The sequence below is a fragment of the Camelus bactrianus genome, chromosome 7, assembly GCF_048773025.1.
Source record: "Camelus bactrianus isolate YW-2024 breed Bactrian camel chromosome 7, ASM4877302v1, whole genome shotgun sequence".
Lineage (NCBI taxonomy): Eukaryota > Metazoa > Chordata > Mammalia > Artiodactyla > Camelidae > Camelus > Camelus bactrianus.
In genome coordinates, this window is record NC_133545.1 from 7,553,800 (window position 1) to 7,578,295 (window position 24,496).

The following is a 24,496-nucleotide window of genomic DNA, read 5'->3' on the forward strand; positions in this document are numbered from 1 at the left end:
ATAGAAACTGATTTTTTTTTTTCAATAGGTGAGAAAGTTCATTTACAGAAATCAATTTCCTTCCACCATTTAAATGGTGAACCACATTTTACAACCTTATTAATATTAGAGTATTATTCTAAACATGTTTGCAATTTAGTGGCATAACATTGAGGCACTGTGCAATAAAAACCTTATTTCAAATGGTAGGAAGGTTTTTTGTGTGCATGTACGTGCTTTTTGTTTGTTTGTTTGTTTGTTTTGTTTGGCTATTTAACAGACAGCAATATCTATGAATACTTTTTAAGCTACTATTATAATATTGTTTCTGGAAGACACATTTAGCTTTTCAGTATGGAGTGATGGAGTAAATAGGCAATTAGAACTTATAATTTTAACTCTTCAAATCAGAAGACAAATCTGTAGGTCAGTGTTTTCCCAATTATGGGTTGCAGCTTGTTTTTAGGTCATGAAATCATTTAGGGGGTTATGGCAATTTTTTTAAAGGAAGAGAAAAAAGATTGAAAAGGAAACACCGAAATTATGAGAGTGCATTAAAGAACAAGGCAACTTTTATTTCATGAGACTTCGTTTCAGTGGGTATGGAGTATAAGATAAAATGTTTTCTCACTATTTTGATCAAAATCATTTCAACCTGGAGAATGTTATACTAAATGCAATAAGCCAGACAGAGAAAGAGAAATGCTGTATGATCTCATTTATATGTAAAATCTATGAAAGTAGAATTCATAGACTCAAAGAGTAGAATGGTAGTTGCCAGGGGCTTGCTGTATATTGGTCAAAAGGTACAAATTTTCAGTTATGAGATGAAAAAGTTCTGGGGAATCTAATATACAGCATGGTGATTATAGCTAATAATATTACTTTGTATACTTGAAACTTAATTATACACTAAGTATTCTTAAATATAAAATAAAATAAGAGGGGATCTTCAGTGTTCTCACCACACACACAAAAGATGACCATGTGAGGTGATACATGAATTAATTAACTTGTTAGTGGTAATCATTTCACAATGTATATATATATTAAAATATCACATTGTACAGCATTTAAAAATCACACTGTACAACCTAAATATATACAGTTTAATTTGTTAATCACACCTCAATAATGCTGGAAACAATTCAGGTACTCAAAATTGCTTCTAGGTCCACCTTCGCCATGATGATGGATATGAAGGTTAAAATGAAAATAACTCTCAGAGCAAACAGATGTTATCCATTTGACCCTTTCAGCACCTGCTTTTGTTTTCTTTTACCCTTATTCCTAGAAGAAGGTAAATATACATTCACCAATCACTAACTACTGTTCCAACTATAAATAAATATAGCGGAATGTTTCATGCAAGTTTATGTTGCGAGTGAACATTTTCACTAATAACCCACTCTGCAAACTCAAGGTTACTCAGAGGTTGATTTTTACAAGTCAGAGTCAATGACGAATGAGACAAAAATTAATCACTGCGTGGAGGTAAAAAGTGCAAGGAGAGGGTAAATAATATTTCGAATAGGCTCTAACGTATAGGATTTATTTTGAATTCATCACCAAAGAGCACTGTTGTCCAAGATGGAATACAGAGACTTTTCAACCAGATGAGTTACCGTTATCCTAGACTACAGAACTAACTATTTAGAAGTAGTGTTCACGTGTGTACGTGTGTATGTGAAGAACAAGATGTTATTAATAAGTGTTTCCCTCTTCTAGATTTTCTGTATCTCCTACATTTTTCTGACCAAGCAATTTCAAAAAAGAGGCAAAATAGGACTGACATGCTTCAGTGCTCATGCTGTTGATAAACATAGGGTAGATACGGTTCTCAGCATATCTTTCACATTGTTGGTTATGGAAATTGAAGATGATTCAAAGAAGTAGAAAGGTACCCCATGCTCTTGGATTGGAAGAATTAATATTGTTAAAATGGTCACACTACCCAAAGCAATTTACAGATTTACTGCCATCCTTATCAAATGACCCAGGACATTTTTCACAGAACTCGAACAAATAATCCTAAAACTTATGTGGAACCACAAAAGACCCAGACTTGCCAAAGCAATCCTGAGGAAAAAGAACAAGTCTGGAGGCATGACCCTTCCAGACTTCAGACACTACTACCAAGGTACAATAATCAAAACAGCATGGCATTGGCACAAAAATAGACATACAGCTCAATGGAACAGGATAGAGAGCCCAGAAATAGACCCACAACTTATGGTCAATTAATCTTCAACAAAGGAGGCAAGAATATACAATGGAGAAAAGACAGTCTCTTCAGTAAGAGGTGCTGGGAAAGCTGGACAGCTGCATGTAACTCAGTGAAGTTAGAACACTCCCTCACACCATACACAAAAATAAACTCAAAATGGCTTAAAGACCTAACAATAAGACATGACACCATAAAACTCCTAGAAGAGAACATAGGCAAAACATTTCCTGACATAAATTGTAGCAGTATTTTCTTAGGACAGTCTCCCAAGGCAAAAGAAATAAAAGCAAAAATAAACAAATGGAACCTAATCAAACTTATGGCTTTTGCACAGGAAAGGAAACTATGAACAAAATGAAAAGACAACCTACAGACTAGGAGAAAATACTTGCAAATGATGAGACTGACAAGGTCTTAACTTACAGAATATACAAACAGCTCATACAATTCAATATAAAAAAACAAAACAAAACAAAACAATAAGCCAATCAAAAAATGCACAGAAGACCTAAATATTTCTCCAAAGAAGACATACAGATGGCACATGAAAGGACGCTCAATACCACTAATTATTAGAGCAATGCAAAGCAAAAGTACAATGAAGTATCACCTTACCTTGGTCAGAATGGCCATCAGCAAAAAGTCTGCAAATAAAAAACAATGAAGAGGGTGCAGAGAAAAGGGAATCCTCCTGCACTGTTGGTGGGAATGTGAACTGGTGCAGCACCTATGGAGGACAGTCTGGCGGTTCCTTAAAAAACTAAAAATACAACTACCCTATGATCCAGCAATCCCATTCCTGGGCATATATTTGGAAAAGACAAAAACTCTAATTCAAAAAGATACATGCACTCCAATGTTCATAGCAGCACTATTTATAATAATCAAGACATAGAAGCAACCTAGGTGTCTGTCAACAAATAAATAGATAAAGAAAATGTAGTATATACATACAGTGGAATATTACTCAGCCATGAAAAGAATGGAATATTGCCATATGCAGCAACAGGAATGGACCTAGAGATTATCATACTAAATGAAGTAACTGAGACAAAAACAAATACTATATGATATCACTTACATGTAGAATTTAAAAAATAATACAAATGAACTTATTTACAGAACAGAAATAGACTCACAGACATAGAAAACAAACTTATTGTTATCAAAGGGGAAAGAGGGGGAGGGATAAATTAGGAGTATGGAATTAACATATATACACCACTGTATATAAAATAAACAACAAGGATTTACTATATAGCACAGAGAATTATATTCAGCATCTTGTAATAACCTATAATGGAAAAGAATCTGAAAATGTGTGTCTATGTAGACACACATTATATATATATAAAACTGAATCACTTTGCTGCCTACCTGAAAACCAACACAATATTGTAAATCAACTATACTTCATTAACAAATGAATAGGGTAGGTATAATTCAGAATTATTTCCCTTTCTTAGAGGAAACATTAGTGTCCTGGGCTAATTCATCTTTCTAAATTAATTATTTTCTCAGTGTTGCTACTTACATTAAGTTATTCATACATTTAACTGAATTTGAAATGAAAATTGTATTCTATGGGCTTTGTATGTACTGCAGGATGAATGAATATGTTGGATTTCTTTGTTCTTTCTTTCCTTTATTTTTTAATAAGCCCAGTTTAAATGAGTTCAAGATACAACTTCTTGAAGTATATGCGTATACATTTGCTTACTAATATTTCTCAAACTTGAGCAGTGATAAACGATAATGTCTTAGTTTCCACCATTGTATGGGGAAAAAATGGAAATCTTTAAAACAAATATTTTCATTGGGCTGCATAAGAAACTATAGAAATGTTTAGATTTCACATTTGTCTTCCTCAATTTGTACAGATTTTTGGCTACATTGACAAAAATGTCTAAAGCCCACTTTTATTATATTTAAGCAAATCTATTAAGGTAAATTAGCTGTTGCATACTAGATTCCTTTGTTCATTCTTTTTTTTTTTAAATAAACACAATTTAAATTAGATAGGAGTATCTTGGAATCCTAGATTAAACCAAATTAAATTAGTACATGTTTACTGACCACTATTCTTAAACTCCTATTCTTTTAGTTATAATGGTTCCTGTTATATGGAAAACCACCAGGAGGTTGGCTTTGCTCAGCGAATGCCAGCAGGGAGACCTTCTGACTTACACTTTATGTGTTTAGGCATTAGAAAAGAATCATTAATCATAACAGAATCCAGTGGGGAGATTTTCAACTGTGGTAAATATTTGTATGTGCATTTGTTTTATGTGTTATTCTGGTCACTGCAGATAATTTCTATTTGCTCTGTATCTCCTCAGGTATATTTATCCTGGGAAGTAGTGATAAAATACAGGGATCCATCATTTTGTCTCTGAACATTCAGGGCAAAAGCAAAACTAACAATGCAAACATAAAGTAAATATCTAGGTTTTTCAAAATAGCTTTTGATTTCAATAATTCAGATACACCTCTGACACACGGTTCCCATGTCTTCCCTGAGTCCTTGCCAGTAACAGTCCACACAGCGCCATGCCTACACACAAAGCCGATTGTACGGAAAGACACATATCCTTGAGCAGGAGATACTCGGTCAGTGAACACTAGTTCTTGGAGCCACAGTGCTGAACTCTACAAACAATCCTGGAGCATCCCTTAGGTTACAGGTGCCGCTCTATACACACATATACAAGGGCGTGGTCTCTGCCTTCAAGGAGCTGATGGCATAGAGGGGAAATGAGATGGACCCAAACCATACAACGTGCTAGACACTGTCAGACCTATGCATATGGCGTCGTAAGTACACCCGGACTACTGAGCAATCAGAGCCAGCAGTTACACAGTTGAGCGTTCTGCTAAGAGCTTCTTCTCTCAGTATTTGATACATCTGTACTAGGCGCTCAGGAAATGTTCTTTTTCTCTCTGCCTTCCACTTCTAAGGAGTTCTTTACAAAATAAAACATCTATAACAAGGAACATCCAGAGAAACCTGGTGAATTTTTTTTAACTATTTATCGGTTGCATATCATCAATTATTTTCTTTGTTTGTGATATCTCACTTTGCAATTTCAGCTTCCTTTGTACCATATTAATCAAACAATATTCCGAGGTCACTAAGTTTGTTCAAATAACATCACCAAAGTCTCAGTGTATCATACCAGTATGATGTCAAAGTTAAAAAATGACCCTACTTAGCCAGGCAGTCTTCCCTCAGTTGATACATACCTCTTGTCCTTCCTCTTTGTACTCCCACCCCCTTAGTTTTCTGACCATTTGCACAAGTTTAGCAAGATCCCTTTGAAGTTTTAATTCAAGCAGCTGAACATACCTTTAAAGTCATAATTAAATCAATACAACCCCATTACTAATAGTAAAAGGTATTTTAATGCCCATAAAGTCAAATGATACTAAGTACTCTTACGTTAATAAAATTTTCTTTGTTTTTAAACATACAATATTAACTGAGAGAAACAGCCATCACTAGGTTTAAAATGAACTAGCATTGGTGAGAAATGGAAGATTTCAGTCCTCTAAGACGGTCTTGACCAACCTTCCTCCTCACCCACCCTTACCCTCTCAGCAAGTTTTCAAGTTTCCCTTTGTCAGTCTACACTCAGGGCAGCCAAGAAGTATCTCAAAAGCCTGAATCCAAACATAATCACGAGCATGTGATCCCAACAAAACAAAAACACAACCTTCGCCCTGGAGAGACCAATAGCAGTTTCCGGAATGAATACTGAATAGATTTCACTGACCTGAGGAAATATCGATTTGGCTCATCTTGGTCTGCGTGACGTTGACATGAACACCAACTTTGCTTTCGGTGAGGTCAATCTCCACGTAGCCCAAATTATCCGCAAAATGACTGAAAAGCAGGAGACCATTGGGGTTCCAAGTCCTGAACTGGAAACTAACTGATAACAGGTCCTGGTTAACCCGTCCGGGCACCTCCAGGTAACTGGTGGCATTGAAAAAGACAGGTACCGTGTAGGGCTCCACACAGGAGAAACTCAAATTTCCCTGTAAAACAGAAGGGCGTACGTTGAGGAAATCTAGAATGAAATAAGCATCTATATAAAACAGTAGAAAAAGCTACAGTTCTACAAATTTCCAAGCAGAGCTTGAGCTGGAGCTTGTGTGAAACTCTCCCATGCAGCAATCTGACACAGACTCAGCAGCTGGACACCTTGGCATGGAAGAGGCCTCTCTGCTCTGGCTGACAGGGTCTAGCAGATGGCCATCAAGCTGAGGGTTCACACAAGCACCGTCCAACATGGAACTGACAGTCCGACACACTGATGTGATGAGCTGGCCATGGACTGGATGTACTCCTGTGTTATAGGACTGAGTGTGGACCACTGGACTTTCTGAAGATGGCAAAGAGCTGCTTCCTCCCTCCGCCATTACTGATGATGTGTGAGCCACGGAGGAGATGCCACCGCCCTCTCCTGGATGGCCTTGGTCACGTGTTTATTACTACATTATTCCAGTATCAGTGGGAACTAGGACCACTTGGTTACTATTTATTACAGTGATATCATGGCACAAATATTGTTGGGTTTTGTCCCCATACCTAATATATATGAATTAACATTAACTATTTAGCATCAGCATAATTGTGATTATTTCAGATTATTTTGTTATTCAACTTAAAATCCCATCTAAATTCCCATGAGGCTTGCATGTATCATAACGCATTAATGCTTGTGGAAACAGTGACATGAATGTACAAAATGAAAAAAGAACTTGCAATAATTAAAGCTTACTCCTTCCCCATCACACTCCCTCTTCCTGGTATGAAAAAAGTTGACATATTATACAGATACATTGAATTTTATACTCTAATGTCTTAAGTATCTTCCTTTTAAAGAACTAAAAATCTACATTTTCTTCCATCTTTTTTTTTAATCCCAGCATAGTATCTTGAATACGATTTGAAGACATTTTCACTTCATCTTTCTTTCTTTCCTTCTTTCCTTCCTCCTTCCTTTCGTCCACACCACATCATTTACCCCTAGAGGCACAGCTCTTCCATTTCAGTACATGAACCATTAAGCCTAACGTAGGCTGTCCCCCTGAATTAATATTCAAATTAAATTTGCACTGTACCTTCGCAGATGATTATTTTAAAATACTTTTCCTGATGAAAAGAGCTGCTGATGCTTCATAACTGAAATGTTGTGGTAGCCCATATACCTGTGTCGTGGGGACTGTCTCCCGGCAAAGTCAAAGCTCCTTTCTAAGGCTGACCCTGGAATCAACATACAAGGGACTGGGTGTGTGTGTGGAGGGGGTGCGAGATGAGGGCTGAGTCAGTTTCACTGAAATATCAGCACCTGACGTCCTTGAAAGCAGATTCCCTGCATGAATATTTGCCGTTGAAGAGCTGCCTGCAAAGTGCCTCACTTGCCTCTCTACTGCCTAAAATTTTAATCCATACACATATTTTGGTGTAAAAGCCTTTTTTATGTCTGTTCATTCTATTTTAACAAATATAGACAAGTCATGCTTTACTAAATATCTTTGTCATTCAAGTTAAAATCACATTTATAAGCATGATATATTTGGCAGTGAAGCTGGTTTTGGAATGAGTCTCCGTAGTGCAATTCTCTGAAGTTTGGGCACCTAATGGGTCCATCCGAGGATCAACGGGGAGGTTCAGGCAGAAATAACACTTGACCTTTTCTCAAAGAAGCAAACTTTCCAAAGATGGAAAGACTACTATGATGATTTGGACTCTGTGCCCTTCTGTCCTAAGCAACAATTTCTGAGGAAACAGGACTCTGGCGCCATTTTATCCAAAGCTTAATATAGCATATATATAAGTACTGCTCTAGATGAGAAATAACACAGCGTGAAAGGAGACATGACCTCGGGGATCATATACTGTGAACCCACAACCTAGGTTTGCACTCATATTCAGTCACCTTGCAAAATCATTTTCTCAGGTTAAATCTCAGTTTTCATCTATAAATTGTTCATGATCATACCTCCTTTGTAGCGTTATTCTTAGGTTATCATATATGTACCATGCCGAGCACAGCGCCGGTTGCCTATATATGGAGCTGTTATCCCTACAGTTGATATATGTACGAGAAAATTTCACCAAAGATCAGTTTTTAAGTATTAATATAAATTCATCACCATTTTAAAGAAAAATAATTAGTAAAGAAAAATTTTGCATTAAATTAATATTTTTTTAGTTTCTTATATATCCAGCCTGAACTCTTGTTTATTCATTAGGTATTTCCATCCATCCAATAATTTTATGAAAGCCCTAGGCTCAGACCGGGGGTAATGAGAGCAGCAGAATTCTTTCAGACACACAGTGCAAACACTCATGGTATCACCTACTTCCTCTGGCCCCCAGATATACGGGTCTCTGGAATCCCAGCCTCTTCCAAATGATACTTTGGGGTTGAAGCAGCTTCTGTTCCTGCAGGATCGTAGGGAGCTCACATTCCACTTTGTAAGCTGCCGTCTTTTACGCGGTGTCACAGGGAGGCAAGTGTGCTAGAGAGTCCCCTGATTCTTCGCTCTCCTCCTTGAAAGAACTGGACCAGGAAACACTCACACCAGAGCCAGGAGACCACTGTGCGCTTCTGAGTCACAGCGTTCACTCTCCAATGCAATCACTCTTTACTTAATTGCATAATATTTAAGTATGCTTAGAGCTTTGACAAATAGCTTATTGATTTGCATATTTGGATGAATTATCTTTGGAAACAGGGAAGTAAATAGAATAAAGTTCCTGCTTTAAAAACTCTTAAAATACTGAATTACATCGTAAACAAGAAACGCAGAGCTAGACGTGTTGGGACACTTGGAAACATGATGCTAACAATTTAGCAGCTGCTGAAAAGCTGGCGTGAAACCTGCTCTGAAGTATATACCTGGTCCTCTGTCGTGGGGAGCCCACACACCCTGCAGCAGAAATTCTGGGCCCCTCTGAATAAAACTTACTATTTCAGGTTAATTTAACTCAAAACCCAGTATCTATGCTCAGAGTATATTCAGTACCTCCACATTTTTCAGGTGACACTAAAGTTAGTTTTGCATGGTTGAGCCCACCACGAGGACCATGATAGATGCTACGGTATTGTTCATTAACAGTCCACACAAAACAAAGTCTTTGATTTCTCTGGGAACCGCTACTTTGGGGGTGAAAGCTCTTACCACATTTGACGGCTCCAGCTTTTTCCTTCTCGCGAGATCAGTGATGTTGATGCCATTGTAGTTAATGCTTTCCATGCAGCCTCTGAAATTCTTTCTGCTGCTGGAGCTTGGCTTGCCAGAGAAGGGGATGCCTCCGAAGGTGATCTTTGAGAAAAAGAAAAAAGGTAAACACACTGTGTTGACTTAAAGAAAAAATAACAGCATTCACAATAAATTAGACGACTGCTAATTCAGCTAGGGTCGGTCACCTTGACCTCAGCCCACAGACACAGACACTTTTCTTCCTGCCCCCCAAATCTCTGGCATAATAACTTACGTTGTTCCTGAAGAGCATCCTGACTGTCATTCATTCTGACAATCAGATTATAACTTGAACAAGAAGAGGCACGACCCTTAGCATTTGCACCACCCCGAGGACATTTTATAAATTTCCCTGAGAAGGTTTTAAAAGATGTTACACAGCAAACATCTTTTTGTTACATAATATTAAAAATACAGTTTTATGTTGATCGTTCAAAGACATACCACCAACAAAGGCTTTTGGTCCTCATGAGATAATCAGCACTAATATCTCAAGTTCATAAAACTTCAACCCGAAGCAAGGAATACTGTATTCACTCATCTTAGACATTGGAGTCGAATGACCGGTAGTGTAGATAATTCATTAGACTTATTTTGAACACAGAAAACGGTTCAAAAAGTCTCATTACTCTATCGATTAGGAATATCTTTGGACTCAGAGGCTGTAATTTGAGAAGTACAGACTTAAAAATATTCCAGGTCTCCTAAATCCAAAGGAAAAAGGTCAATGCTCCTCCCCGTGACTCTCAAGCTACTATGACCGATGAAGATAGAGCATGTATTTTCCCACATCTCTTTGGTCAAATTACAGTACTGAAATATCAATTTCATATCATACAAATTATACTTAATTATGTGTTGCCAATAATGAATTTTACTGCTAATTGTGAATGAGTAGTTAATGAATCTGCTATTGTAGCTGTAATATCAAGATATATAATCTAGATCTTAAATTTATATTAATTATTATTCGGTTACCATGACCAATTTTTCTTGCAAAGTTTAAAAAATGAAAACAAAGTTAAGACATATTTCAACGTCAATACTTCATATTCGATACATAAGACAGAGATCTTTGGGTTCTAGGAGACACAAATTATGTTTCTGTTATTCAGTGTTTTGCCATTTTAAACGCTTAACTAGTTTTTTTTGGGGGGGGAAATGTACAAATTAATAATGATTTAGGAGACAGTATAAACCAAAAAGACCTCACTTAAAATAAAAATAAATGTATGAATAATCATTAGCTGAATATATGTCATTTACCATAGAGTTTATATATGGGAAGAAACAAGAAAAACTAATAATAAATACATTGAAAGGAATTAGGAAACAACAGAAGAAAAAACAGAGAGTACTCGAAAACAGGTTAGGGAAATATTCTCAAGTGGTGTTGACCTGAACTGACTAGGTGCTATATACATGCACTTAATGCCAAAGGTGAGAATTACTGATACTTTCATGGAGTGTTGTATTTCCTGCCCACGATTTATTTGATCAAATTCTGCTCCAGTTGATAGTAACAAGACCTTCTATGCTTAATGACATGCAGCATCACAGTGTGAGTAACAGTACTAAATGTTAGTTTAAAAGTAGTGTTTTACTCTTCTCTGTGCACAGTTTCTTTATCTGGGGACTCTCATTTTCGTTTGGGATGGTGATTCAAACACTCCTTATGGTTTCTCTGTGTTTGACAGCCCTCGGCACGTGTCGTGTCCCTTACAGGAGGTTCCCTGGCGAGGCGTCGCAGGCTCAATTTACCAGATTCCTTACAGTTAAGAGACGTGGGTTCCAATCCCAGTTCCTAATCTACCTCATCATTGGATATTAGGATTTCCCTTCTTTCTGGTTATGGATTCTCACCAATAAAGCACAGTGGCTGGACCACAAAATACCTTCTGATATTGTACGTATTCTCACAGTATAAAACTATTGCATTTGTTAGACTAATAATCAGATATTGATATGACTCATATGAGTGCCTCATTAATGACACTGCCATTCACTGACAACCGGACTCCAAAAAAGAACTGCACCGATCCAAGAGTTTACAAAGTGTGGCAGAGACTACTAGATGCCTCCGAGTATCCTTTCTCCCACCTTCTTTAAGAAAAAACATTGCTTTTCAGCAGGCACATGCTCTCCAGCCAATACATGGCATTGATCAATCTCTTTAAATAAATTTCGGTCTCATGAGATTTAGGTGGAAGGGCTGCGTGTGACCCTAAGAACTATACCTAAAAGGGGGGAGCTGTGGGGTACAATCTCCTTCACTCCCTTCCCTCCCACTGGCTGGAATGCAAGATGGAATGTGAGTGATGTGCAGAGGGGATGGAGCGGCAGCAAGAAAAAACAGACTGGGGTCTTGACAACCATGATGCCGGCATTCGAGCCCAGGGCTACCTGCCTACAGGCTCCTTTTCTATGAAAGGAATAAGCACACATCCCTTGCAGTCTAACTGATATATTCGTGATTTACATTACTTCCTGCTACCTCCTCACATAGCCCTGTGAGCAATGTGCTCTTATAGTCATGTTATAGCAGGGGAATATAATTTCTCCACTGACACACAACCAGTAAGGGGCAAAAAGGGATTTAAACCCAAGCTTTTTCACTCTGGTTTGAGCCCAGGCAATTGATTACCTCCAAAATTCTAACCAGTTTCTCAAATCTTAGCCCAGTTCTGCAACGGACAAGGGGGAGCCATTCCTCTCCTCTCAAAGCAGAGTGTATCGCAAAGGCGAGGGCATGACATCAAGTGCATGCGTCTTGGAACACGGATGAAGAGTGGGGAGAAGCCGGGACAAACTGCAGGCTGCGGTCCTGCCCCGCGTTCTCCCTGGCCAAGAGGAGGAAGGATGAAGCGAGGTGCCTCTGAGCACTGCTGCACCCTCCTCAGGCCACCATGCAGCTAGCAGCTTGACCGAAGTGGTGACTGGGTCACCGTGTGGTGTAAATGGGCTACCGAGAAGTGAGGGAGGCGAACTCTCCAGGCTTCTCCCCACCAAATGCCCACTTTGAGCTACGACAGAGGAACAAACTCGTCTTCTGTTGCTTCTTTCATGATGTAAAGGTCTGGAAATGAGGACAGGGATTATTCAACGAGCCCTAGTGTTATGTACCTAACCCCATGGTGCACTGCATCCTGCTCATACTGGCTCATGAGAACTGATGGTTAAAGTCATTGCGAAAAATGAAAATATATAAGCTTTAAATTAAATACACTATATTAAACAAAAAATTAACGACTACTTGGAACTCACCTCTACATTTTACTATCATGTATGCTCTTGAGTTTATTTGCATTATTGTGTCTATCTGATGGAAACACTGTATAATGTATATATTTGGTGTCTGTCCGCTATGTTCCTAGCACAGAGCTCCCAAAATCTCTGCAATTTCCTGAGTGAGAGGTGTGTCTCTTGTTATTCATAACAAGCCCATTGCTTCAAGGAGATGTATATAAAACACCAACAGATCCACTCAACTGTACTCCCTGAGTTTCTTTAAACAAGTAAGCAAAGAGAATCGCTATATATTAAGGTAAACATGGAGAGATACAAAAGCAGGACCAACCATTTCATTACAGCTTACGCCAGCAACTGCGTATCTGAGAAAAGTAATCAGGCAGTGGCTCGACGAAGTGAAATGAGTTGAGTCTATCCTGATTCTTTCTTAGTAAACTTAAATTTCTTCCTATGTCTCTCTGACAAATACATCTCAAGCATTTCAGTCTACAGGTGAGGTTCTCCGACGTGGTATTCTACACAGATGGGCTTCAAAGTGTCCACGAAACTGCTGACCCAGTGGAAACCACTGTGTGTCTGCGTGAATATTCATAGATTTCATCACAAACTCAGTAGGGTCTATGACCCCAAATTTTTAATTCTGGTTTTTGAAAATTGGAATTGTGTTTGCCCATTGCTAATGATCCAGGATTTCTCACCTCTTCTACGGTACTTCAAAGTTTATTACTGGAGAACGAATAATTCATCTTTAAATTCTCTCATACAGTGGGAGATAAAGTCACATAAGCTAAGATTTATACTAATTCAGAGAAGGTAGACACTTCTGGGATTTTCACAGTGTTTCCCTTTCAACAATCATTTCTGATTTAAAGAGACGTTTTTGGAGGGGCAGTTATTTCCTGATAACCTCACATTTACTTGAATGCTGATAAAGTTTCCATCGAAGTTTACATAGTATGTTCTATTCTAAATTTCTATTAAGAAATGTATGTAATGTATCCATATTACAGAAAACTGGAAACTATTTAAACGTATAAAGAAAGTAGAAAACATAGTTGTATATCCTGACTTTTTCATTTACCATTTTATGGTGGGCACATTCTATATTCTAAAAGAATTATGTATAGATATTGGTAACACACATACGTGTATATGTCTATATCTGCAATTTTGAAACTGGGGGCCAAGGCACACTGAGATGGTGCAGCAAACTCATAGGGGTGTCCCGGTGATGAACACCTTCTTCCAGAACTTTCTTCCCTATTTATGAGTAACATTTTTGATCGACATTTTAAGTCTGAATTGCTTTCCAAATAATTTATTAAAAAACTTGACACGCCTACCAGTATATTATGAGAATACATATATTTTTACTGAACCAATATGATCACTGATTATTTTTTAATATCTGATCATTTGGAAGATGAAAAAAATCCTCTTACTTATGGACAATCTCTTCAAAATATTCTGTATTTTTATTTCTTTTATGACAATTATATTTGAGAAAATAGAACTTGTCAAAAGAACTGTCTACAGTCAAAAATCTATAAATGACTTAATGTAAGTCAGAACTCAGGATTTCTTATTCAACATTTTGTAATAAATATCAGGCAATCCTGTATACATAATACACTGTAAATTATTGAGAACAAGCAATTTATAATTAATTACCAACGGAAAGATTACAACTTACATTTATTCTGGACTTGTTAAATGGCCCTGATAATATGATAAATGGTCCTTCTCTTCAAATATATGTTACTTTGGTACCAAGATTTTTAAAATATTTTAAGTACTCATTATTAAAAATTTAGAAATGTGTAAAATGACATATTAATAACTTAGGTTATGAAGTTGCATGTTAAGTTCTCTTTGGAGAATAAAAGGAAAATGGTGTAGGAACGTATATGATTAGAAGCACTATGCTGTACACCAGAAATTGACACAACAATGTAAACATTGACTCTACTTCAATAAATATCCATATATAAACAAAAAAAAACCCCAAACAATAAATACGACAGTACAGCAGGAAACTGAGGCAGCTGCTTGGCGCCACAGTTCGCACATCCTCAAGCTTACCTCATAGTCCAAGTCCAGGTAGTCGAACTCCCCGTTGGTGCGGAAGTGTTGCACGCTCCTGTCCAGGGTGAGGTTGATGGTCCGGCCCTGGCGCTCAATGACCACAGAGTGCCAGTGGTGGTCGTCCAGTAGACTTCCTGTCATCACGGATGTGTGGCCATATATGGGGCCAAGCTGGTTGCTTCCTGAGTCACACGAGTGGAAAAGAAGGAAGGCAATGACGTCACGACTCTGTGTCAAAGGAGACCTTTCGTTTACAAAGTCGTGGGTGGACGTGCCACCAAAGCTCTGTCCACGGAAGCTAACATGGGAAACCAGCATGCAGCTACACTTTCCAACAGTTTTATGTTCAAACTACATAAAAGCTATTAAAGATGGAAAAATGTCTGCTTCCTTAAAAAAATGAGCTTTCTTTTCCCCCCTCAATTCTGCTAAATTTGGTAGATTCCTTATAAAGTCAGTGTCCCATGGGCTCTGAAGCCAGCATGCCTGGACTCTGATGCTGCCTCCACCACTGTCTTGATCCATGAACTTGGCCAAGTTGACAATTCTGCAAGCCTTTGTTTCCTCATATGTAAAAAGTGAAAAATAGTAGTGCCTGCTTTACAAGGTTGCCATGAGGATTAAATTAATTAGTACATGCAAAAAACTTTCACACTTCTTGACATATAGTAAATATTCATTAAAAGTTACCTGGTAATTTTTTATTATTACCATTATTATTATTATTTTTGGTCAAGAAAATGCAGCATGACAATTTTCAGATTTTTTTTTCATGACTCCAAAAGCCATAATCTTCAGCACAATGTAATATTTAATGTCATGGAAAATTTACTCAAGTTCTACTTTAACATAAAAACTTGCAAAAATATACAAGCAGCATTAATCCAGTTTTGAAGTAAGATCTTCATAACAACAAGACTATAAATAAGAGTGAAAGGTTGCGAGAACATGTGATCGTTCCTGAGGTCATCTCTGGACGCTGTTTACATATTCTATATACAATTTTCTATTTTGTCTAATCAAGTGCTGCTTTTTACGTTCAGACAAAAACTAAATGCTGTAAAGGTATAACCTTGTTTCAGAATAAACAGCATAATGGAAAGAAGAGAACAAACGACTGACTGAAGAATTACGTTATTTCCATTTTTTCACATTCGGGATGCTAACGATGCCTATGCCCCACATTCCTCTGTAGATTTCCTAGATGAAATTGTCTTCCCTTTTGGTGATGAAATGAAATGCTGATGTGTGATTGTGACTGTGTGTGTATGTACATGGGGGCTGGGAGAGGGGCAGAGAAAAGAAAGAATTAGTTTAAGTGAAAGGCTGCATTCAGTTTCATTGCTTCAAATTTCTAGACTAGAACACTAGCCGCAGCCAGACGTCCCTGGTATTTACGTAACGGCATTAAGAGCGATAGCGGGGACCTGAGTGGGTATATTTCCATGGCTGTCATAAATTCCAGACAGTTAGTGAAACTCTAAGTAAACCGCTTTCCCGTGAAATGGTAATGAGCTTGTCTGTGAGGCCGTGTGATCAGTTTCTGTTTCACAACAGTAATGTCACACTCACACCAAGCACGGTGGCTATTAAAGGCAAGTCTTTGTTTCATTTTTTTTTTTCTTTAAAGGAGAAAGGTTTGAAAAACTAAACTTCTTTAGATAGGATCCAATTGCTCTGAGTGTGTGTGTGAGTGTGAGTGTGTGTGAGTGTGTGCAACCGTGCATGTTGTTAAAAAGCACTTACATTTTGTTTTGTGGTTTCTCTTCCCCCATCCCTCCTTACTCGCTACTGACCTTATTTCAAAACTTATTTCGGGCTATTTTTCTCCCAGGTGACATATGAATACATGTTCAGTATTATAGATGGAGACTATTATAACGAATTAATATGTAAAACATTTATGACTCATTTCTACCACTAAAGATAGTATGGTCTATTTCCTTCCAGACTTATATACATACATTTAATTATATACATAATTCTATAATGCATATAATTCATATACATAATGTGAAAATATTGATATATTCTTTACAGTTTTTCTGAAGTTTTCATTTAATGCTATACAGTATTTCTCACATAATTAAAATTATTCATAGACATTTTCAATACATATCAACCTATTTCTATACATTAAGCTTCTTTTCTTTCAATTATTGATTTTGTAATTAATATTGTAAAGTAAATCCTTGGACTTAAGTATTAGTTATTTCTTATTGTTTCTTTATGATTATCATAACAAAATATGTAGACAATTTAAAATATCCGAAGATATATTATCAAATTATTTTCCTGAAATATTTCTTTTTGTCACATAATTCACCAATACTGGTATTATCATTTTTAACATTTACTTACTTGAAAAAATTGGAATCTTATTGTTTAATTGTGCATTTCTTTTATATAGAGTTTGGCTGACCATTTGGTATTTATAGAATATTTATAATTTTTCTCCTATGAGTTGTCTTTTATATCCTTTGGCAATATTTTCTCTTAAAGTCTTAGTATATTCTCATAAAGTGGTATGAATCCTTATTCATGAATGATACTAAATTTCTATATTTGACATTTTCCCAGGTTTTGGCATGCATTTTAATGTTATGATTATTTCAATATAAACATTTAAGTATTTTTGTGTAATTAAGTAATTGGCTTTTTTGGATAATTTTTGGTTATAGAAACTATTATTTCTATCAGATAAGATTTTAAACATGAAAAGTTTTATAATAAAGGATAAATCTTTGTAGACACTATATCAAGTATATGAACCAAAAACACTAATTGAAGTTGTATTTTTAGTATAATACTGATTTTCAAAGTAATGAAAGTTTATATGTGGGACACAAGCCATATGCAAGAATGCTAGAACCACCATATTGATAAGGAAGGCATATAAGCAGGATCTGTTTTTGTGTTTTAATCTTTGCTTTTGTAGCTTTCCATTGGGGTGCATTTATCATGTGAATTTTAGTTATTCATATATTTTAGATCATAAAATCTTTATCAAATTCTAAACTCACTACCGTAGGAAAAATGTGGACTATATGATGCCCTTCAAACAACTCTTGCATAAATCCTAAAATTTTTAGGTAAGCAAGAGGACTGACGTACTGTTAATGTACATGAATTATAATTCTGAACGTCAGTTTCTGTGTTGTGGATCTTCCCTTGAGCTCTGAGTAAATCTTAGCGACATTCAACATACAAACATGTGTAGTACTGTCCACTTCAAAATTACAAAAACCCAAAACACAGCAGTAATTCTTTCGTTGAGTTCATCTCATTCTCCAGCCAACATTTCATTCCTCATTGACTATATTTAAAATATTCATTTCCACACCTTTCATCTTTTCTTAACCTAAGACATAAAGCTACTGTCATTTCTATTCCATTGACAGTATATCAACAGTAATCTCTGTGTTGCCAAACAGTGACCTCATTTGTCTGTCTTCTGCTTAGGTGACATTTGAGGTGAATTCAACACAGCAGCCCACAGCAGACTGCCTCTTTCCTTCCCCAGTCTCTTTGATGCCATATGTTCGTATTTCCTCCTATATTCCCTGTCCACTTCTCAGTCTCCATGTAGCATGTCTCCTGTCAACCTCATGCATGCAGCTCCCTAATAGAAATCTCAACTTTGATGACTGATAGGCAACTAAAATGCACCTATACAAGCAGATCTCGACAGTTCCTCTATTAGAAGAAAGTAATAATCCTCTATATGGAGGAAACTCTGTAGAGAAAATAAAGCCTTCTGTATTTCTGAAAATAACACTAACGTCCATTTGGAGCTCAAGCCATTCCCTAGAAATTATCCTTTATATCATCTCTTTCTTACATCATATCCAATTTACTACAAATCATACTGAATTTAGCACCAAAATCATCTCCCATGTATACCTATTTCTCTTCATCTCCACTGACAACAACCTCCTACAAGCCAGTGCCACCTCTCACTTGTACTAGGCAGACATCTGGCTTTGACTATCATGTTGATACAAGCATTTTTTTCTTACAGAAGTCTCAGTACATTAAAAAAAAAATAAGATCATGGTGCCATATAGTTTAAAGCCTACCAATGACTCCCCATTCTTAAAATAATGTCTAAGCCTTTCACCACACCCAATAAGATACTACAGCATTTGGAACAATCTCCAATTTGGAATTTCATCTTCTATCCTACTTGCTCTCTACGTCTATCCACACCGGACTTCCTGCTCCCTGGGCATGCCATTTGTCTCAGTGTTTCCTTCCTCCCAATTGCCTTCTCCCAGACGTTTTCAGGGATAGTTTTTGTCATCACTGAAATCTCAGTGAGAGGAGTTTCTCCTCGGAGAGGACTTTCCTCACTATATATTCTAATGTCCACCCCTCTTGCCTGTGCTGTATCCTCTATCATATTATTCTATTCATTTGATTTCCTACTATTCATCATTACTGGAAGTCATTTCCTTTGATTTAGCTATGTTAAAATAATAGTAATAGTAGTAACAGATAACACAGTGCCCAACTCTTCCACTGCATCATGAACTTCACGAACTCAAAGACCTTCTGCATTTTTCACCCTGTATCCCGGGTGCTAGCACACTGCCTGCTTGGTACACGTGTGTAATACATAGTTTTGAGTGGATAAGTATTTCAATATATACCCACCACGATGAATTAAAAACAGATAACAAAATGTGAACTATTGTTATAGTTTGCATTTTTAAGGACTAAAGACCATGAGCACTTAGCTAATGGGAATATTCACACAGGGAAAGAATGGGGCCAAAAGTCGGAACGTACCTAGGTTTAAACTGAAGACCAGCTTGGCTTTTTTCAGTTCCAAAGTGATATAATCCCCTTGCTGGCCTTCCCCGTGCAAGATCACCCCTTCACTCTCAGAGGTTTTAAATTTCAAGGCAATGACGTCTTTCAGAGTTTTCATCTTCTTGTTTCTGAATCTATACGGTAACACAACATGGCCGTCAAAGTTGATAACATCAGCCCCTAAAAGAAGAAATAGACAGCATTTCAGTTTAGTTATTGCGTGCTGCCAGCCAGTGTGAGGTATTCCCTCTTCCAATGGGCATTTGCACAGAACAAGTGAGGAAGAAGTGTTTCTTCCTGAAAACTCTGCAGTCCTGGGTTCTGGTTCTGGTTCTTTCTCTGGTCTGTTGTATGTCCTGAAGTGGACTTTATGGGATGTCTTCATAAAGAGAGATCATAGAAACCTTTTTCAATATAAAATCTTACTTCACTTGTAATACTTATAAATTCCATCAATGATTTCTATGCTTCAAATGTTTAACTGGGGGAGTTTGGAGTTTACTTGAAAAGAGTAAAATATTTAATCCCTGAGATACTACAAGATTTTAATATTTTCCTTCTTAAATGAGGCTGAGTTTTCATGATTTTCAATATATACTTTGCTCACCGATTTTCTTTTCTTTGACATCACACAGTGGAGGATCTTGGAATGCAAGGCTTGTGGTATACTCATTTTTCTAATGGTTTTTCTATTCTACTACATTTTCAGTAAACTTTATGGTTGTACCCACAGTCTGCAGTTAATTGAACTTTAAGAAGCCTCTCACCATTTGCTCCCAGGCCCCATATCTGTCTCAGATTTCTTGTTGGCCCCTTGCCTTTGGAACGGAGAGTGGGGGCGCCGATGTTTTTGACTGCATTAAACAAAGACGTCCTTACACATGTATGATGAGAAGGACAAAGACCGAGCTGATACTATACTGGAGTAGTTCTCACGCTATTTTAGGGAACGCTTCACTGAAAACATGAAATTATGTCAACTTTTAAGAAGTATGAACAATTCTGTCGCCCACCTCAGAAACAGGGGACAGTGGGCAAGAGTTTCATAGCTGCTAGTTATTCATACCAGAAATAGAAAAGGAGATGGTTACATTTATTATGCACGGTTGGCCAGTGGGGATTGCCAACCCATGAAATGGGTCAAAGATGAACTATAATCATTTGGATCAAATTTTAAGTACGGAGAGAAGCTTAGCTACCACAATTAGATCTTTATCATTAAAAATGCCTTAAAAAGTCATCTAGTTTAGCTTTTAATATTAAACTGTAGAAAATCCAGTTAAATTGGATAGCTCTAACTAGCCTAGAATTATAAACCTGGATGAAGCCAGCCTCTCAGTTTGGGGCGAGGTCATGCCAAAGAACCCATGGGGAGACACTGGAGAAAAAGAACGGCAAGTTGAAAGGCTGTCAGAGAAATATCGTCTCACCACGTGTCCTGGGCCTCCGGTACTTGTTAACTTCAATCAGCAGGCGGAATACTTTGGATTCCCTGTCACAAGGCCACCCCACCTCATAGCAGCCTAGGTGAAGGTACAGCGCCACGAGAACTACGTTCACCCTTTCTGTGTAGTACTTCCCCGTATAAGTCTTGCTCTTAACTAACTCTATAGAGTGAATTGCTACGAAGACAGTTATTTCAAACATTGCTTAACAGCAAATCTAAGTTTTCCTTTCAACTCATCAATGGATTTTGAATGCTTTAAAAAAGATTTACTCTATGATCCCAAACATTTATGCTTTTAGATTTAGAGAACTGTTGCATTCTAAAAAGTTCACAAAGAAAAATATAACTTCAAACTTTGTTTTAATTCTTATAGTCAATTCGTTACTATAAGACTTTATAGAGTCATAAAAAGACTTAATCAACAGAATTCTGTTCTCAGATTGTGAATCACAGAGGTTTATTTCACTATGGGGGGAGGGAAAATATCAGCTATTAAATTTTGGCTTCTGCCAACACTGCAAAGCCAATTAGATTTTTAGCTTAATCATCTATACTGTCACAGCTGAATTCCAATTGCAATATCTTTATCATCTGTGATGAGAGATAAAACAGAGAAAAAGTGGAATGTGATTATCAGATCCCAGGTTGAATTTATAATCCAGCAGTTGGCAGAAATTACTTTTTGTCTTGAAAACTACATAAACAAAAAGTCAGGAGGAGGGAGTGAATTCTGAATTCTAGAAATTAATTTTGTAGTCAATTTCACATCAATGACAGTTGAGAAACAGACGCATCATTGTTTTATACACCTTCAATATATATTAATTGACAAAAAAATATTCCCCATTCATCTCTCAGGAAGTAAATGTTCCTGGAGGTTAAACAAAGGAGAAAAAAATCACGTCTCTTATATTTTCTCCTAAATCAAAATCTACATTCAGTTCCAGGTACAGAAGAGTGACTTATGTGAATGTTGATGCCTTTCGTCTGTACTCTGAGGGCAATGGAAAAAGGGCCAGGAAGGCTGTGCATAGTTTATTTCTTCAGACAGCTCTAGGATATTAACAAAAACATAACGGAATGTTATTCTTGAGGACCAAGCCTCATCTTACAAGTGGTCAGTGGTCAGTCGAGATAAAAATACTCTGCAAACCACATCCCTTATAGCTCAAAATCCAAGCTATTTTTCTAGGAATGGGTTAAATGCTTGCACAATATCAGCATGTGGGTAGAGCTGGCTTTGAAATTACACAATTCCTAGAAATAATCTATGATGTATAATTTATACATAAACACACACCACACACTTTTAAGAGAGTTGGGGATATTGTAAAATCCATCAGAGTTTAGTTCTATTTCCTGCAGATATTTTTAAAAAAAAAAAATTTCATTTGACATCTAATAATACGTTGTGCTTATTTGGGGACAAGCCACCTTTTTTTCCCCCCTATTACCCTGATTGCTTTTCACTCCCTAGAAAACAGTTTTCTGTGCAGTGATTAAATATGTATGGTTGAACTGTTTAAGCAATCTGAACAACAATATGGCTAGTCAAAAAGTGAAGGCAAAATCATAGTGCTTCCATAATTTTGTTTCTAACAATAACTCAGAGAGCTGGTAATGTGCACAATTCATCAAATCCTCCTGGTAGAGAAGGCTTTTTGTTTTTTTTTTTTTAATTTCATTGTTACTTAGTCTTTACATTCTGAATTTGCAGATACTCAGATGAGATATTTTGGAAAAGTGTTTATCATCTAAAGATTTTATTATTTTAAAAAGCAACTTTTTTAAAGATTTTTTTACTACAAATGTAATACATGTTTATTGTTAAAAAGAAATTAAACAATATGGAAATATAGAACATACAAAGTGAATCCCAAACACTAGAAATCACCAGTGTCAATGGGTAATAGATTGGTGCGTATCTTTCTAGATTTTATGCATCTACCCCTCTATGGAGTATGGAATAATCTACACATTACTGTACATGTGTGTGAGTGTGTATTTAGAAAGAAAGCAGAAGGGAAAGAGAGAGGAGAATGTTATTTCATTTAGGTATGGCTCAAACTGTACAAAAACAGCCTGAGTTTTAGGCAATTACAATATTTATAATGTAGGGAAATTGGAGGTTTAGCAAATTAATGTTTTATTGACCTTCATGCACAAAGGCACTTATATAAAGTAAGAATGTCTATAAAAGTAAGAATGTCTAAAACTTGAAATGTAATTTATCCTATTTATTTGAAAAAAATTTAAATATATTTGAGCATAGTATCACACACACAAAAAACAAATTAGTGCTTAGAAATTTTGATTTCCTGTTTTCTCATGTTTCATTTTCTTATAGAAGATCTGAGAATAATAGGAAGGGTTAAAGAAGAAAACTAAAAGGACATAATTCTATTTTCATGAAATAACCACTGATAACTTACATTTCTGATCATTTAAATTTGTGTATATGTAATTATATATGTACGTACATAGATACACTTAAGGATCAGACTCCAAATAGTTTTGTTACTAAACACTGTGGGGGTTTTACATCTCATGCTCTTTTTTTCTTTTTTCCAAAACAGGATTTTAATTAGCTAAAAATATACCACTGTTTGGATATCCAATTTCTCCAATAAGAATTTGTTCTTGTGGTTTTCTTTTCAATAAACTTCTTAATTTTGGAATAATCTTTGATTTAGAGAAGGTTGCGAAGATAGATCTGAGTTCCCATATCCCCTTCACCCAGCGTCCTCTAAGCTAACATTTCACATAACTGGGTACCTCTGTCAAATCTATGCATAACGTAGCCGTAACACTAGTCACTGAGATGCAGACTTTATTTGGATTTCAGCAGTTTTTAGAAATGTTTTTGTCTGTTTGTTTTTCCTATTCCAGGATGCATTCCAGAATCTCACACTGCATTTAGTCATCATGTTCTCCTGTCTCCTCCAGCTCCTCCAATCTGGGATGTTTTCTCTGTCTTTTTTTGTTTCTCACAACTTGGATCCTTTAGAAGGGGACCAGACAAGTATTTTGTGGAATCCTCTCAGCCTGGGTTGGTCTGAGGTTTTCTTAGGACTAGATTGGTGCTGTTTGGGGAGATACTACAGAGTTGGGGTGTCCTCATCACTTCCTGTTGGGGAGGCACAACTTCAACATGACTTTCCACTAGTGATGCTGGCTAAAGTGATGTCCGCCAAGCTTCTTCACTGTCAGGTTACTATCTTTCCCTTTCTGTACTCTGTTCTGCGGAAGTGAGTGACCAAGCCCAGGCTGTACTTGAGGGAAATTAAGCCCCACCTCCTGGAGGGGGTATCAACATATATCAGTTAGAATTCTTCTGTAAGGAAGATTTTTTCTGTTTGTTTATTCACTCAGTCATTTATTTATATCATTATGGTATTGTGTACATTTATTTATTCTTT

The 24,496-nt window shown here is 36.8% G+C and overlaps 1 protein-coding gene across 1 annotated transcript in view; it reads right to left on the minus strand.

The window, feature by feature from the left end:
* CNTNAP2 (contactin associated protein 2) overlaps positions 1-24,496 on the minus strand; it is a 1,833,533-nt gene that overhangs the window by 1,000,554 nt on the left and 808,483 nt on the right. Inside the window, exons 5-8 of the mRNA XM_074366860.1 lie at positions 19,607-19,810; positions 14,813-14,997; positions 9,401-9,544; positions 5,980-6,244 (exon numbers count right to left, since the gene is read on the minus strand). Coding sequence (XP_074222961.1) covers positions 5,980-6,244; positions 9,401-9,544; positions 14,813-14,997; positions 19,607-19,810 — 798 coding nt within the window. The remainder of the gene's footprint in view (positions 1-5,979; positions 6,245-9,400; positions 9,545-14,812; positions 14,998-19,606; positions 19,811-24,496) is intronic.